Below are 18,894 nucleotides of genomic sequence, written 5' to 3' on the forward strand. Positions count from 1 at the left end.
CCTCGTGGTCATGTTAGCTAGTAGTGAAGAGGTGAAATTGCTTGTGGGTAGTCTGCGGTCTATGCTGTGAATCATTCCGGCAGGCTCTGCTGATTTACCCTGGACTAGACTGGTTGGGGAACAGCATATCACCTCCCTCAGTGGTGCCAAGCCCAGGCCCTGGGGGAGGGAGCAATAGGTGTGGTTGGTGGGAGCAGTGAAGTCGAGCTGGCAGGCTGAGACAGCTTTGATGAAAAGCAGTTGTTTTTGTTACCGGCTGCCGGAAATCTTCTCAGTCCTAGTGCCTGCTTTAAAGTCTTCGATGTAAAAGAGACAACAAAGCTGACTTCCTGAGAGTTGCTCTTCAGTTGATTACTTTTTTTTTTTAAGGCTTCCGAGGAGCCAGCTAAAGAGAATTAATAGTAATAATTTTATAAATATATAAGTATAAATATATTTATATATACCATATTTTTCACTCCATAAGATGCACTTTTTCCCCCTAAAAGTGGGTGGAAATGTCTATGCATCTTATGGAGCAAATTTAATCCCCTTCCTCTCCCTCCCCCCGCCCCCCCCACAGGTACCTTTAAATTCTGGTGGTCCAGCGGTGTATTGGCAGGAGCGAGCTTTCCACACTCCTGCCCCTCCCTCGCTGGATGGCTGCCTTCTCATTATCTCAGCCAGCGGCGCACAAGGTAGGAGTGAGCTTTTCACGCTCCAGCCTGGCCCTGCACCACATCCTGAATGGCTGCCATCAGTTCTCGCGAGTCCTAGCATCCTGTTTGCTTTTTTGGCTGCCATCACACATTGGGCGGAAGGTTTTTTCATATTGTCTACAATGATACCTAGATCTTTTTCTTGGGCACTAATCCCCAAGGTGGACCCTAGCATCTGGTGACTGTGATTCAGGTTATTCTTCCTAATGTGCATCACTTTGCATTTGTCCACATTAAATTTCATCTGCCATTTGGACTCCTATTCTTCTAATTTCCTAAGGTCCGCCTGCAATTTTTCACAATCCGCATGCGTTTTAACAACTTTGAACAGTTTATTTAATTCGATTTCTATCCTATCTTCTCAGAACAGGTTACAAGCAAACATTCACATTGGACAGTACAAAGACTATACATCAACTTAAGTACAGGTTAAGAATGGAGAAGAGAGTGCAGAAAGGAAGGGGGAATTTAAGGGGGTGATGGGGTTGATTGCAGGTTAGTATCATCAGCAAATTTAATCACTTCACTCGTCGTTCCAATTTCCAGATCATTTATAAATAAGTTAAAATAGCACCGATCCTAGTACAGGCCCCTGTGGCATTCCACTGTTTACTCTCCTCCATCCCAAATTGCTAACCTCGAACTCTGCCTCACTGACATGAAAACTTGGATGTCAAACAACAAGCTTCAACTTAACGCCTCCAAAACCGAACTCCTATGGATCAGAAACAAAAACACCAAATACCTACGACCTACACTAACATGGGATTCCACTCTACTAACGGCAGCAGATCAAGTTCGCAGCCTGGGAGTAGCCCTAGATGGACACCTATCCCTATCTAACCACATATCCCAAGTAGTCTCCACCTCCTTCTACTACCTTCGCCAACTGAAAAGGATCAAACCCTACATCTCCACACCAGACCTCGCCCAACTCCTATACGCATATGTCCTCTCCAGAATGGATTATTGTAACTCCCTATTTAATGGACTAACCAAAAATAATATCAAACGCCTCCAACGGGTCCAAAATGCAGCCATCCGCCTCCTACACAACCTCAACTACCACGATTCCATCTCCCCGGCACTCCATGCTGAACACTGGCTCCCAATTAGCCAACGCTGTACTTTCAAAGCCCTGGCAATTGCTCACAAGAGAATCTACTCCACCACCCCCTCCTACATAAAATCCAAGCTTCCCATCTACAACCCCACTCGCACCCTCCGCTCAAAGTCAGAGATACGCCTATGCACCCCCCCCCCCCCCCGGAAGATCCCTGCTCACAGAAACTGCCCACAAACGATCCTACAGCCACTTCATTCCACACCTCTGGAACCAACTCCCCCCCCCAACTTAGACAACAGAACTCATTATTAACATTCCGTAAATCGGTAAAGACCCTCCTCTTCAACTAAAGATCTCCTCTGTCTTCTCCCCCCCTTAGGCCCCACCCTCCACTCTCCTATCACCTTCCCGAAATTCCAGTATGACCCTCTCTTACTTTATCCACTAACAAATTGTACCTAAACGCTTATAACTTTCCTTAAACTAAACTACTGTATTTTCCCCTTCTCTCTTTCTGCTTACTCTCCCTGTATTTAATTCTCTCCAAAAACTATAAATCCAATCACTAAACCTGTTGTACTACTTATATGTCTAGTTACTCCCCACTGTGTATGTTCATTTGTAAACCGTTCTGAGCTATTGGGAGGACGGGATAAAAATCTAAATAAATAAATAAATAAATAAAATAAATAAATTGAGAAAAATGACCATTTAACTCTACCCTCTGTTTTCTATCCGATAACTAATTCCTAATCCACAACTGAACTTTGCCACCTAATCCATGTCACTTTAATTTTCTCAGGAGCCTCTCGTGAGGAACTTTATAATAATAATAATAATTTTATTCTTTTATACTGCCATAAGCAAAAGTTCTAGGCGGTTTACACTAAAAAGAGCTGGACAATCAGCGAAATACAATAATACAGTAAAAAATACAAATATTTGTAAAACTGAATTTCTTTTTTTTTTAATAATCTTTATTCATTTTTAAAACACTTTCAATAAGTGGAAACAGAATAAATTAAACATTTAACACTTTAGACATCACTTAAAATTTTACAAGATTCATACAGATCATTACCCTCCCCCACCCAACCTAATTTTTATCATTAAAGTAACTATAAAATTTTATCATAGTTTCAGAAATACATTATACATATTTTAAACATAAATTACACATGTATAATCAATCAGACTTATTTATCAAACCTCAAAAATATCACCCTTCCCCCCTATTACCATCCGTATAAATAATCAATTAAAAAACCTTATATTCCTCCCACCCACCCCCTCCCTGGATGTGCATTTTTCTAACAACAAAAATCTTAGTTATAATAATTCTACAAAATACATCAATGGGCCCCATATTAATTTAAAGATTTTATTTTCCCTAACAAATCAGCGTTCATTTGCTCATATTTATAAATTAGACAAACTAGCCCACCAGAATGTAAAGTTGAGACTATCCCAGTTTTTCCAGTTACGTGTAATCAATTGTATAACTGTACTTGTCATAATTAAAAAAAGACATATTTTATAATTTTCTAGGGGATCTTTGATATGCAAGATGGTACCACAAATTACTACTTCATACGTTAAAGGAATCTCTGATTCTAAAATATTATTAATATGTCCCCAAATTGATCTCCAAAAAATCAGTATTTTAGGGCAATAAAACAGTAAATGATCCAATGTTCCTATGTCAAGGTGACAGTGCCAGCACCTATTAGATATAGAATTATCTAACTTATTCAATCTAACTGAGGTCCAAAAAGAACGATGTAACAAAAAGAACCAAGTTTGTTTCATAGATGCTGATGCTGTACACCTCATCCTCCAAGAACAAATACGTGGCCATCGAGATGCAGAAATATACTGCTTGATCTCGATGCTCCAAATATCTCTAAGAGCGTTTTTGGGTTTTTTATTCATAAGTTCAGATATTAATTTATACCACTTGGCGGCTTGATGTCCTAGCATGTCTGCCTGAAAACAGAGGAATTGCAGGCTATAAAAATTTTTAAATTACACCATTCAGGGAACCCTTTCTGAATAGCCTGCTTCAGTTGCAACCATTTGTAAAATTGAAATTTTGAAATATCAAAAGATTGTTGCAACCGTGAATAATCAAGCAAATTTCCATTTAAAATAACATCTTCTAATGTTCTTATGCCTACTTGCATCCAATCCTTCCAGGCAATTTTAGACCCACCTATTTGTATCTTGGAGTTCAGCCATAGGGATTGACACAAAGACTGTTCTATAGGAATTTCAGTTAATTTATTTATACATCTCAGGGTCTTCCAAGTATCCAAAATAAAATTATTATCCTTAGCATAACTAGGTAGTTTAATGTCCAATACATGAGACAGACACATTGGGGACATAATTTTCCATTCCAAAATGAACCTCTCTGGATAATGTTCCATGAGATCAGGCAAGATCCAGTACATACCTTGACGCAGAATATAGGCCTGATGATACCTATAAAAATTTGGGAAAATTTACCCCTCCCTCCACAATTGGTTTTTGTAGTGATACTAAAGCTATTCTAGCAGTTTTGCCTATCCAAACAAATTTGGTAAGAATACTATTCAATGTTTTGTAAAAAGAACCTTGAAAATAAATTGGTAACATTCCCATTTGGTAACATACCACAGGCAAAATCATCATTTTCACTGTTTGAACTCTCCCCCACCAAAATAAATGTAATGGATTCCATTGCTCACACATTTCTGTAACCTTTAACAATAAAGATTTTTCATTTATTTTCATTGTTTCTTCCAGTGTCTTATAAATCCAAATTCCTAAATATTTTATACCCTCTTCTTTCCAAAGAAAAGGGAACTGATCAAACAATCCTTTTTGAGAATGTATATTAAGCAGAGGAATTTCTGATTTATTCCAATTCATTTTATATCCTGAAAATTTTCCAAATCTTTCGATCAAATCCAATAAATGTGGATTTGTAGATTCAGGATTCCTCAAATGAAGCAAAATATCATCTGCATATGCAGAAACTTTGTATTCCCGACCTCTACTTGTTGAATAGCCAATAGTAAGGGTTCCAATACAATATCAAATAACAGAGGAGATAAGGGACATCCCTGCCTAACTCCCCTCTCCAGATGAAAGCCATCTGAAAAAGAATTATTTATATACAATCTAGCCAAAGGGGAGTTATACAAAGCTTTGATCATTTGTATAAATCTAGAACCCACCCCAAACCAATCCATTGCTTGGTACATAAAAGTCCATACTACACAATCAAATGCCTTCTCCGCATCCAAAGATACAGAGAAGGCTGGATCTTCCATGGATTTCGTTAAGGTCAACATATGAAGAGCCAATCTAGTGTTATGTGAGGAATGTCTATGAGCAACAAATCCGGTTTGGTGCATACCTATAATATAAGGGAGAGCCTTAGCCAAGCGTAGAGCCAATAACTTAGCCAACAGTTTTCCATCAACATTTATCAAAGATATTGGCCTGTAGTTTGAAACCAATAAAGGATCTTTATTTGGCTTTGGAAAAACTATAGTCAAAGATTCTGCCATAATACCTGAAATGTAGCCTGATATAAATTTAATAAATAAGGCAGTAATGTATTTTGAAATGATTTATAAAACTCCATAGTGTATCCATTCCCTCCTGGAGCGGATCCAACTCTAAGGGACTTCAATGCTGTCTGAATCTCCTTCAATGTAATATGTGCATCAAGAGATCCTTTTATATGCTCGGGAATTTTAGGACCCTTGATTAAATTCAAAAACTCTAAACCATCAAGTTCTTTATTTGAATAAAACTCAGAAGAATACAAAGTCTTATAATATTTCAAAAATTGTTTTAATATATTATCAATTTGAGAATGAGTAACCCCATTTTCATCTGTAATAGCCACAATCTTGACTTTCCTTTTTTTGCTTTTAAATAATTAGCTAGTAATCTTCCCGCTTTATTCAAGTTTCCATAATACAAAGCCTTTTGAGTAAATAATTCCTTCCTAGCCCATTTAGAAGAGATCTCATTATATTTATATTTAGCTTTTAAGAGTGACTGGAATGCATCATGTTACCATTTTACTGTTAATTTTGCTTCTAATTCCTTAATCTTTTCCTCCAATTCAGAGAAATCTTTTTTAGAATGAGTATTAACATAAGCCGAGTATGAAATTATATCCTCTCATGGTAGCTTTAAAAGCATCCCATATAGTTTCCAATGAGATTTCATCTGAGGAGTTAAGTTGAAAATATTCCTCCATTATTGTCTGAAATTCTTCAATAAATTTTGTGTCCCCAAGCAATGCATTATTGAACCTCCAAACAGGTCTATTTCCATCTCGTTCCATCAATTCAAATTCTATCCATACTCCACCATGATCTGATAAAATAATTGGATCTATAGTAGCTTTCCTGACCTGTTGTACTAGATTACCTGAAACAAAAATATAATCAATCCTAGAAAATGATTTGTGAACAAAAAGAAAATTCCTGAGCATTAAAGTTTAAGATTCTCCATATATCTTTCAGTGCACAAACTTGAATCAGATTATCCAATCCTAATGATTTTATCACTCTGCTAGGTTTTTTATCCAATAGTGGATCCATAACAGCATTCAAATCCCCCGCCACCACTAAATTAGTCGCAGCCAGAGGTAGAAGAATATGTTGGAGTGTTTTGAAAAATTCTATTTGATTCGAATTAGGAGCATAGATATTAAAAAGCGTCAGAGTATCATTGCCTAAACTCATGTTTGCATGTACTCATCTTCCCATAGGGTCAGCTGAAATTAAACTAAATGATGCCTTACAATTTTTATTTACTAGCATGGCAACCCCTGCCTTCTTTCCTACAGCAGGAGCATAAAAACAATGTTTGACCCAGTCTCCTTCTAACTTTTTAGATTCCATATCAGATAAATGGGTCTCTTGAATATAATAAATATCTGCATTTTGTTTTTTAAGAAAATTAAGTGTTTTTTTCTTTTTATATGGTGATTAAGCCCATTGACGTTTAATGTAAATATTTTCATATACATTTTAAAATGTTAACAAAAACTTTCCTATCAAGTAAATAAATATATAACAAATTTAAATTTAAATTATAACCCATGCACATCCAGAGCCCAACACTCCCTAAAAAAACCCTTTTCCCTCCCCCCACCCCTTTGAATAATACGAATACTTGAAAGTACTTATCAAGACCAGCAATTAACAGCTCCCCCAGGCATATATAACCACCATACTGAAATTTGTAGATTCTTCCCTCCCTAATAACATATCTATATATCCTGTCAAGTCAAAACTTAAATAAACATCATCTTTTAAAAAGAATTTAAAAATTATTATTTTGAAAATTAATTAGCAGTCTATCTTAATTAAGCATAAGTAGTAAACTTAATATTATATTCTTAGAATCATTGAGTCACAGAAATCAAATAAAATTATTTATCTATGAAGATAAATATAGATATCCATAGATATGAAGATTAAATATGAAGATATCCATAGATAAATAGATAAAAAACATCCTCATCTTCTAACTTTAAGTTCCTTATATTAAGAATTATTATCTTAAAATCATACAAAAGAACAATATATTATACTATTCAAAACTGTATAAATGAGCACCATATAAACCTTTAAATGTATTTCATCATCTTTTACTAAAGAATTTACTTTATATCCCTCTCAAAACCATCAAGAACTGTTTTTTAAATTAAGGCCCTTTTTCCCTTTAAACATAAAATTAATTGTGTAATCTGACATAGTATAGTTGTAAATTATGTTAATATGATCAAATTAATAAATCTTTATGTATTGACTTATATATGAATCACTGGGCTATTCCATTTTTCCTTTTCATATGAATAGGAATTTTATTTTATTTTATTTTTTTTTTTAAATCCTTCCTTTGAATTTATTTGTTAGAGCAGACAATTGCTGTAAGCAGCTAAGACACAATACAAGATATCTACTCAGTTTAAAAAAATCTCTTTACTGTAAAGTAAAATGGGTTTTCTTAGATTAATTTCAAGACTATTCCTCCATCTAGTGTTAAGCTGAAGAAAATTGAAATTAGAACGAGAAAGAGCAGAATGAGAGCACAAGAGTGGTGTACAGTACAGAAAAACTTGATAGCCTGGTTATCAGTAGCTTCTAAGGCGATGAGTCCATCCGGGCCTTTCACACTTTTAACAGCACCCTTTGGCAAAAGCAATTTCACACAGCAGGTATGGCGCTCATAGCAAGCAGACAGAAGGGGAGTGATACCATGTTTATCTGGAGCATTGATATTGGCTCCTTTTGACAACAAGAATTCCAAGATCTCATCCTGTCCACAGTCTACAGCATAGTGAAGTCTTTCTTCCGCTGTCCAATGTCTTGTTTACATTTGCCCCAACAGCAAAAAACTCCTTCACCACATCCAAATCACCATTTTTCAAGGCCCACATCAGCTCAGTATCACCCATGACAGCAGAGATGAAAATCCGTTTAACGCCCAATACTTCAGTACCTCAAACTTCCACTTCCTATTTTCATTCTTGCACATGCCCATGCCCATCTTTACTCAAATTTCAACCAGAAATAGGTTTTTTAAAAAGGATTCTCAGGATCCCATTTGCACTTTCATAAGGTGAATTCAGGGCAGCTTTTGAATAGGAATTTAATCTACTTGATAATTGTTTATTAAAAGAATCATTATGAAATTGAATATTTTTAGTAATGTTATTCATACTTTCTTCAATATTTTATTATAATTGGGTATCCTCAACCTTAATATTGAATGTATATAACTTATTTATTCTTAGATTTATAAATCTTAATAAAGATGATGTTAGCTAGAATGGTATATGGTACTCAATTACCTTATTATGGGTTAATCATTCAGTACTTAGCTGCAAGCAATATTTATTTAATATATATTAGTATTTGATTAAATATGATGAATGTGTGACCATTTTCTTTCCTGAAATCTCACATCTCGAAATAATTAAGTGTATATCATTATGAACAGATTAATGAAACAGAAAGGTCCCAAATCAGCATTATTTTAAAAATACCTAAGTAAACTTAAGGAGAAAGCATAAATTTCAATTATTACTTCTAAAATTTCTTTTTTAAAAAAATACTTTTAATAAGAACTCCGTTAAGAAATTTTCCTTTGTTTTAAGTATATTACTACGTTTCTTTCCGAAAAAACATGTAGGATAGACACATACGATAAGCACAATCTAACTATTTAGACTAGTCTTATCTCTTTACCACTGTTTTTTGCCCAATATCAGAAGGTGTTTCTCCAGAAATAAAAAACACATCCATCTGCTTGAACTACTCTTGTCCATAAAACCATATGAAGATATCCATTTAAAGCAGATTAAAAAAAAAAATCAGTTATATGTAACTCTTTACGTCTATCTGTTGTCTTCCTTTGTTAAATTCTAGATGATGCTTCAATCTTTTCCGGCTATTAAATTTTCAATCAGTTTTCTTTTTTCTGAAAATCAGTGACGATGTTTCATGCAGACATATATGGATGTGCGTCAACAAGTGTAAACCAATAGCGTTAGGTAGAGTCCGTCTGTTTAAACCACTTGTATCTCTTTACGTCTGTCCAATACAAGGTGACGCTTTCCCTGAAATAAATGAAGAAGAAGGCGGGACAATTCCAATAACATTAGGTAGAATCCGTATGTCCAATACTAGATGACGCTTTCCCGAAAGTAATTGAAGAAGGAGGGACAATTAAAACCCAATCAAACTATTGACAGTGGATTAGATTCACAATCCTTTCCAGCTGTTAAACTGTCAGTTTTTTAAATCTGCCTATTGTCCGATGTCAAGAACTTTTCCATCAGGTGACTGTTTGTATATAATTACAAATAGATCACACTAACCCAATCCTTCATACGCACATATCAATCGAACAGCTGTATTCTGAATTATCCTTAATTTCCTTAGAATTTTTTTGGGTGCTCCTAAATAGATGATATTACAATAGTCTAATATAGATAAAACTAATGCCTTCACCAATAGTCTGAACGATAAAGGATCAAAATATTTTTTTATGGTTCTTAATTTCCATAATGTAAAAAAGCATTTTTGTGTTCATGTGTTCTGCTAGTGTTAAATGTCGGTCTAGTGTGACTCCTAGAATTTTGATAGATTTAATAATCGGGTAGTCATGACCATTAAGATGAAGCAATGAGTTTGTTATTTTGTCATTGGGACTAGCCAAGAAAATTTTGGTCTTTTCCATATTGAGTTTCAGTTTGAAATTAATTGTCCACTGTTCTATCTGAGTCATAATAGAAGATATCTGGTTTTAAATTTCAGTGGTAAAATTATTTAGAGGGATTAAAATAGAAATGTCATCTGCGTATATATAAAATTTTACATTTAAACTCTGTAATAAATGTCCTAAAGGGGAAATATAGATGTTGAATAAGGTAGGCGATAGCGGAGAACCTTGGGACACACCAGATGGATTGTTTCATGAATGAGAATAGTTACCGTCACAAATCACTTGATAAGATCTTTTCTTCAAAAAAACCTTGAAACCAATTCCAGACCCTTCCTGAAAGTCCTATTGTGTCTAAACAACTCAACAATATTTCATGATCTACTAGATCAAAAGCTTTCTGAAAATCTAGATACACTATATCAACCGGCTCACCTTTATCCACATGTTTATTCACACCTTCAAAGAAGTTCAGCCAAGGGAATGAGGCAACATCTCCCTTGGCTGAACCCATGTTGACTCTGTCTCATTAAATTATGTTTGTCTACATGTTCCACAATTTTATTTTTTATAATTGTTTCTACCATTTTGGCTGGCACTAAAGTGGACATCGATGTGATGATGTCACGCACAGGTGCATGACATCATCGCATCAACCTCTATACATGCGCAGATGGTTCCAGACATGGCCCCGAGGTTAGGGACATCCAAAACCAAACTGCCAGATTTTGGAAATCCCTCTGGGCATCCAGACAGTCCTCTGAAAAGAGGAGTAGGTGGGAGTGAAGAAGAAACCCAAGAAAGAACAGAACCTGAAATCCAAGTGAGGACAGCGTATCAAGGAGTAGGTGGTAGTTTAATGTCAAAAGCAGCAGATAGATTGAGAAGGATGAGGATAGAATAAATGCCTTTAGATCTGGCTAGGAACAAGTCATTGAAAACTTTAGCAAGGGCAGTTTTCTTAGCATACAGAAAGCAAATGCTTGATTGAAGTGGAAATGTCCAGCTATCTTCCAATGTAATGTAACTTCCTGGAAATGTCCAGCTATCTTCCAATGTAATGTAACTTCCTGGAAATGTCCAGTTATCTTCCAATGTAATCCGCTTAGAACCACAAGGTACAGGCGGAATAGAAGTCACTAATGTAATGTAATGTAATGTATTTAGAATCTTAACTATACTGCGATTTTTGTGTCCATCTCAATTCTTTGGAGGCTGCTCTATATGTCTCCTGAATAAACCAAGAAGGACTTTGGTAGTTGCTTTCCAATATTATGGCTAGTCTGTTTACTCACCGTGCCCTTACTAATATGGCTCAGCAGTATGCAGGCCTGTTCCCTTCTGCTCTCCTCCCTCACATAAAAAAGCTGCTTAAGGATTCTCTTGACAACTGGGGACGTGGCATTGCCTTCTGTTGCCAGACACTGTGCAGCTGCCCAGCTGTCTGCATCATTACCTAGCAAAAAGGAAAGAATGAAAGGCAACATTTTCCATTTGATGTCACTGAGAACTTCAATCTAAACTGACACATAATAGGGGAGGGGGATGGCAACTGCAACAAACAAAATAAGTGAAAGTGAGGTGGTAGCCTAGACAGGTGGCGGCCTAGGCAAAGTTAGCATTTCTAAGTCACAATTTTTCTAAGCTATAAACATTTTTCCCCTAGCCCTGTGAGAAGCCTCTAGGCTAATACAGCCCAAGTCAACATACAGAGGTAGATAGTCACATTCCTGCTTATTTGATAAGGACTGACAGAACATTAGTTCACAGTACTAGAAACTTACATGCATGTTTTTTACCCTCTGCCTTTTATGATTCTATACTTTCCTATTGGATGATTGCCACCACAGCCCTCCACTCCTCTCTGTCCCTCCAGTGCAAAGCGTATAGTTTACTCCTTTGTCAAGATTTTTGGCACATTTTTAAAAACTTTTTTTGGCCGGTGCTCACTAGCGCCCCCCTGGACATTGTCAGTGCCACCTTCTTATTCCCGATCTTCCTCTTACTTCACTGCCACTAGCTGAACCATCTTCATATGTTCTCCTACCCATATTTACTACTACTTCTACTACTAATCATTTATATAGCGTCACTAAACATATACAGTGCTGTACACATCATATGCTGGTACTTCCTGTGTCCCCAGTGGGCTCACAATCTAAGTATTTGTACCTGGGGCAATGGAAGGTTAAGTGACTTGCCCAGGATCACAAGGCGCTGCAGTGGGAATTGAAGTTTCCCAGGATCGCAGTCCACTGTACTAACCATTAGGCAATGAATTTCCCCAAGTCCATCCCAATAATGGTCCATGGACTTTTCCTCTAGGAAGTCATCCAAACCTCCTTCAAACCTTACCAAGCCAACTGCTTTCACCACATTCTCTGGCAACAAATTCCAGAGGATTTATTCATCTGGACCTAATCTGGCTGCTAATCCTCCCATTCTGTTCTGGCTCAGTAAGCAGATTAATGACTGATTCTCACAGGTCTGACTCAGAGAGGAGTGGCAGCAATGGTAGCACTGGTTCCGTCTGCTTTTCCTGCTCTTTCGTTGAGGCCAGATTATGGTGGTCAGAGGTCGTGTCTGTATCTTGCAAGAAGTGGTGCTCAGATCTATATGTAATATGGAGTGGACTAGAAATGAACCTGCTTATGACTAACTGGATTTAATGACTTTGAAACTGGGCCCAAATGTTGAGATATTGTTGGCTTAGGTGAACTACCTAATTCTGGAACTACTGCTGAATATGTTTGCATTATAACCCCCTGTTTGAGGAAAGCATATATTTCAGTTCTTGAAATTCCGCCATGAAATGCACACACTTGATGTGCTATAGCAGCTTAGAACCTGAAAGAAACTGGCTTTTCAATGTACTCAAACTGAAAACCTGATAAAATTATGACCTTCAAGGAACTGTATATCCTTACCATGAAGAATGGCATCCAGCATGATATCCCGGGCTTCATCATTTTCTAGCTGCAGTGCATAGTGACACACAGCAGCTGCCATTCTCACTCGAGGATTTATGTCCTTCAGAGATGCCACAATGAGAGGTTTAAGGTCCTGGGGCACATCTTGGACTGACGGAAGATTCTTACGGTCATCTATTCTCAAGTAAATCAAAGCTATTACTAGAGATGAAAGGGATGTGCAAGCCCCTGCTGTAGCTGCTGACAGTAACACAAACACATACTGACATAGAGAGAACAATTTTAAGAATATTTTACTAAGGAAACAAATTAAGCATCTAGGTGAAAAAAACAGATGAAAACTTCTCACCCCCTCCATGGTTAAAATATTGAGAATGGACAAGTTTGGAAGCAAGGAGAGAGGAGAGCCAGCTGACAACACATGGGCATTCATTTTGAACTTCTTATGTGCAATTTAAGCAAGGAGTTCAAAGCAGTATTTTCAGTCTTCTGAAAAGCTGGTGCAAGCTCCATAGTTATTAATATACCTGTAACACTGCTGGCCCCTGTGAGTTTCCTTTTGTGCTTTCAGGCCTATGAGGCTTTCAGGCCAACGGTAGTGTGGACTTACAAGATCCTTGACAGATTTCAAAATGACTTATTAATGGCTGGTTCTCCATTATTAGAAAATGTAGAGGTTAGTTTTCAAAAGGATTATTTAAGCTAAATGGCTAATGAAAAATTGCCTTTGGAAACTGATCTTTCCCCTTTTTAGGTAACTACTGTGATAGGATGTAGGTCCTGTCATCAGCCACAAGGGGGACTACAAAGAAACATGAGAAGTCAACTTGGGTCTCACCAGGAACTTTGTAAACTGAACTAATTTGCATAATAATTTGCCTACACAGAAAATGATATATTTTAGAGAAGAAAAGGACCTTTGTACAGATATAGAGGAGGGAGGGAGGGAAGGATAGTCTCAGTAGGGCTAAGTGAGGGATCTTCCCAGATTTGAAAGGGGGGATCAATTGCACCTGAGCTGGGGGTCTCACCTTAAATGTCCCGGGGGTGGGAGAGGAACAATAGGACTTCAGGGCTTCCAACTTGTTAAGCTAGAGTGACCCGGGTGACCAGACTGACCAGAGAGCCATCACAACAACATAGTGCAGGCAGTTTTCCTAATTTGGGGGACCAAAACAGAATCTGGGAGTATATCAGCCAGCTTACCATTATCCACTTGTTTGTTTGTTTTTTTCACCTTCAAAAAAGTCTAATTAATTGGTAAAGCAAGACTTGCCTTTGTAGAGCCAATGCTGTCTCATTCCCATTAAGCTGTGTCTATCAATATGATTGGTAACTTTTATTTATTTATTTTAGTATAACTTCAACCATTTTGCCCAGCACTATCATCAGGCTCACTGGTCTATAGGCTTCCAGATCACTTACAAAGTTCATTTTAAAACTTGGCAATATACTGTCTACCTTCAAGGCCTCAGATATCATGGTCAATTTGAATGACAGATATAGATAGCTGAATTCCTGATCAAGAGAGGGACTGACCTGTGACAGTTACTAGAAAGTCCACAGATACTTTTCACCCTTCCTCTTTATACCAGTTTTTAAGCCACAAGTTTGTACATATTTTCACTTTATCCAAGAAATTATCCACAAACATTTGCATCTATTTTTTCTCTAAATATTTTTTCTAACAAAATATTACACAATTTTCAAAATATAAAAAAAACCATGCATTGAGCAATAGGTCTTTAATATGGTGAAATTTGTTCTTACCTGCTTATTGTGAGACCAGCCCAGATTTTAATAGATTATGTTGCCTTACCAGCTTTCCAGTGATATCACAGTATAGCCGTGCATAGTCCTAGAACTTGCTAGTATTCTATTTTCAAAACTGATGTACCAAAACTCAGACAATAAACCTTAGAACAAAATCAACAATCTAAAGAAACAATTAAAACTAAACATTACTGTAGTAGGGAAAAATGATGGTTCTTTGGGGAGGGGGAGGGGCAGACTTTGGCATTGCTAAAGCTGGTTCTGGGGTTGGAGAACGGAAACATTCTTACTTCAAGGTGAAGCTTGTACATTGCCCAAATGGAGAAGAAAGGTTTGGAGGAGATGTAATGTTCAAGTGTGGCTGGGCGTGGTAAAAATAAATAACACAGGTTGTTAAAAATCTGGTCTTTCTCTTCCTCCTCCTTAAGTCATATACCTGGAGGCCACTTGTGAGATTGCCTTTAACTATATTGCCCCTAAGTTGTGAAATAACCTCCCTGCTTATCTTCATCATGAACCCTCTTACACTTCATTCAAAGTAGGTCATAAAACTCACCTTTTCAGACTTGCCTTTCCCTAATTCTTATTTCCCTTTTTTCCTTTTCTTTATTTTTCTTATCTGTCTTCTTTTCCACCTCTGTCTTTTTTCTCTCTGATAATGATGAAGGATGAAAAGGGGGAGATATGAAAGAGATATTTATATATCTACATAGCATAAATGCACAGGAAGTGAGTTTCGCACATTAAATAATTTTTGGTTAGATACATTTATGTTTAACATAGTAATGTTAGGAAGTTCTTTTTCACAAAGAGGGTAGTTAATGCCTGGAATGCCTTCCCGAAGGAGGTGGTGGAGAGGAAAGTGGTGTCAGAATTTTAAAAAACTGAACATAGTAGATCTCTAATTAGAAAATGAATGGCATTAATTGAAGAACAAGGGCTGGTACTAGGCAGACTTGCATGGGATATATCCTGTATATGGCAATCTGGTTTAGGATGGGCTGGGGAAGGCTTCAATGGGGGCAGTAATTTAGAATGTGAGGAAGGTGCTGGGCGGACTTTTACAGTCTGTATCCTGCAAGCAGTGGCGTACTAAGGGGGGGGGCGAGAGGGGCGGTCCACCCCGGGTGCCAGCCCGCCCCGGGTGCCAGCCATGAGGGGGTGTTCCCGGCCTTGCCGTTCATTCCCCCCCACCACCACCCCCGAAGGACCGCTCGCCCCACTGACCTTCCTGCACCAACCTGTGAAGCAGCCCGCAGCAGGATCGCGACTTCAGCGATACCTGAGCTGCTTGGGCGCTGCTTCCTGCGCCGCGGTCCCGCCCCTCCTCTGACGTCAGAGGAGGGGCGGGAACGCGGCGCAGGAAGCAGCGCCTAAGCAGCGCAGAGATCACTGACGTCGGGATCCTGCTGCGGCTGCTTCATAGGTGGTGCAGGAAGGTCAGTGGGGCGAGCGGTCCTTCGGGGGTGGTGGGGGGGACTGAACGGCAAGGCCGGGAGCATAGGTAGTGCTGCTTCATAGTGGTGCGGGGAGGCCAGGGGCGAGCGGTCCTTCGGGGTGGGGCGGGCGGGCAGGCTTTCAAGGAGGAGGGGGGTGACAGACAGGCAGGAAGGCCTTCAAGGGGGGGGACAGGCAGGCCTTCAAGGGGGAGGACAGGCCTTTGGGGGTGTGTGCAGACCTTCAAGGGGGAGGGACAGGCCTTCAAGGGGGGGCAGGCAGGCCTTCAAGGGGGGGACAGGTCTACAAGGGGGTGGGACAAGCCTACAAGGGGGTGGGACAGGCCTTCAAGGGGGGGAACAGGCCTTGGGGGGGTGCAGGCCTTCGGGGGGGTGCAGGCCTTCAAGGGGGGGACAGGCCTACAAGGGGGGGACAGGCCTACAAGGGGGTGGGACAGGCCTTCAAGGGGGGTGCAGACCTTCGGGGGGTTCAGGCCTTCGGGGGGGTGCAGACCTTCAAGGGGGTGCAGGCCTTCAAGGGGGGACAGGCCTTCAGGGGAGTGCAGGCCTTCGGGGGGGGTGCAGGCCTTCGGGGGGGTTGCAGACCTTCAAGGGGGGGACAGGCCTTCAAGGGGGGGACAGGAAGGCAGGCCTACAAGGGGGGGGACAGGCCTACAAGGTGGGGAGGACAGGCCTTCGGGTGGGAGCAGGCCTTCAGGGGGGTGCAGACCTTCAAGGGGGGGACAGGCCTACAAGGGTGGGGGACAGGCCTTCAAGGAGGTGGGACAGGCCTTCAAGGGGGGTGCAGGCCATCAAGGGGGGACAGGCAGACCTTTAAGGGGGGACAGGCCTTTGGGGGGGACCCTGGTTTAGAAGTACACGGAGGGAAGGGGGTGTTAAAAGAGACGTGCATATGCCAAACTTTGGGGGGGAGGAAGAAATAATGGGTCTGAAAATAGAGGAGAGGGAGAGAGATGATGGACCATGGGACTTAGGGAGGGAAGGAACAGAAAGGGAGAGAAATTGGACACAAGGGATGGTGTGGAGGAGGGATAGAGATACTGAATAGGAGGGTAATTGGGAAAAGAAAGGGAGAGATGGTGGACTCGGGTGGTGGGGAAGGAGGGAGAGATGCCGGATGAAAGGGTAGTTAAGAAAAGGTGGATCTGTGGAGGGAGATGAAAAAAAGGAAAGATACCAGACTTCCTGGGGAGGGAAGGGAAATGGAAAGGGAGGACAGAGTTGGCAGATGGATGGTTAGCATGCAGAAAGAAGAAAGAAGGAGACCCCAAGTTATCAGAAGAAAACCAGAGCCTTGGACCAACAAGATTTGAAATATAACCAGACAACAAAAGGTAGAAAAATTAATTTTATTTTCTGTTTTGTGATTATAATATGTCAGATTTGAAATGTGTACCCTGCCAGAGCTGGTGTTGGACTGCAAACGTGAGCTAGGATTTAACAGAGAGAGGAAAAGTCCTTTTTGTTTCTTTATTTTATTTACACCACAGCGCCAGTGTGATTAGGAGAAGCCAAAGGGGGTGAAAAAGCTATAAAACCCACCAGGAGTTTTGAAAAAATCACCCCCAACTGGGCAGGAAAATCGAATTGAAAAACCAATTCAATAGGCTGAATCGAATCAAAATTTTTTTTCCTGAATCTGGCAGCATTAGTTTGCGCTACTGTCTTAGACTTTAGGACCTGGGATTGGGGAGAGATGGCATCCTCAGTACTTTATAATGCAAGTGAAACGAGGATTTGGTCAGACTTTTGAAGGGTCTGCAGAAAAAAAATATTGTATAGGCCGGGGACATGAGACAGCAGGAAATGGGAACTTTTCTTCCTTCTATTTTTGTGAATGGAAAGGCTGAGGATGTCAGAGAGTTCAGTTAAAATATGTGCTTTATAAGAAAATATAATAATGTGTTTTATAAAGTTTATAGCATAGCTGGCCTACCCAGTGAGGTGTTCCTAGTGCTGGTGGTGGCAGCGTGTCAATGTGTTGAGAGGAAGAGGTGGTCTGGGAAATTCTGCTGAGCAAACTCCGGGCCCATTTCCACCCCCCAGTTAGTCCACTCCACTCAACTGGTTCACACACTGAGTGGGTCTTTGGGTGTTGTTTTGGGATCTCTTCCAGTGGTTTATCAGTATCTCCTTCTGGTCCAAGGAAGGAAACTTTGTTATCCTTAGCATTGACCTACAGAATATGTTTGTAACAGCGCTGCTTGTGTGGCTTTAGGCTATGTAGTGATCGAAAGAAAAAAACAGACCTTTGCATATTTTTGCACTATATGGTGGGTGTATGAGGAGATTCACATTTCCTGCACAGCTAAGTCCATGTGAAGTTACCTTGTGCTGTATTTGACATCTAGCAAGGTCTCTGTTTGAAAGGAAAGATCTAAACTTAAAAATGAAGTGGCCAGAAGTTATGGTAAAAGCAGATAGTGTAGCTGGTTTTAAGAAAGATTTGGACAAATTCCTGGAGGAAAAGTCCATAATCTGTTATTAAGACATGGGGGAAGTGTCTGCTTGCCCTGGATCAGTAGCATGGAATGTTGCTACTCTTTGGGTTTTGACCAGGTATTAGTGTCCTGGATTGGCTACCATGAGAATGGGTTACTGGGCATGATGGACCATTGGTCTGACCCAGTTAGGCTATTCTTATGTTATGTTCTCATCTGTAGGGGCCTTTGTTTTCACTTCTTATTTTAATGTATTTTTTTTTCTGGGAACTTATCAGTGTTTTTTAT

At 39.4% G+C, this 18,894-nt stretch overlaps 1 protein-coding gene and 1 pseudogene across 4 annotated transcripts in view; both read right to left on the reverse strand.

Annotated features, from left to right (window-relative positions):
- The window catches only part of HEATR4 (HEAT repeat containing 4), a 252,604-nt gene that overhangs the window by 77,417 nt on the left and 156,293 nt on the right, over positions 1–18,894 (reverse strand). For all 4 annotated transcript variants that reach the window (XM_033951548.1, XM_033951547.1, XM_033951549.1 and 1 more), the window contains 2 exons: positions 12,933–13,109; positions 11,301–11,461 (listed from right to left, as the gene is read on the reverse strand). In XM_033951548.1, the coding sequence (XP_033807439.1) occupies positions 11,301–11,461; positions 12,933–13,109 (338 nt within the window). The remainder of the gene's footprint in view (positions 1–11,300; positions 11,462–12,932; positions 13,110–18,894) is intronic.
- Positions 7,324–8,752, reverse strand: LOC117363576 (annotated as a pseudogene).

The sequence above is a fragment of the Geotrypetes seraphini genome, chromosome 7 (genome assembly GCF_902459505.1).
Source record: "Geotrypetes seraphini chromosome 7, aGeoSer1.1, whole genome shotgun sequence".
Taxonomy (NCBI): Eukaryota; Metazoa; Chordata; class Amphibia; order Gymnophiona; family Dermophiidae; genus Geotrypetes; species Geotrypetes seraphini.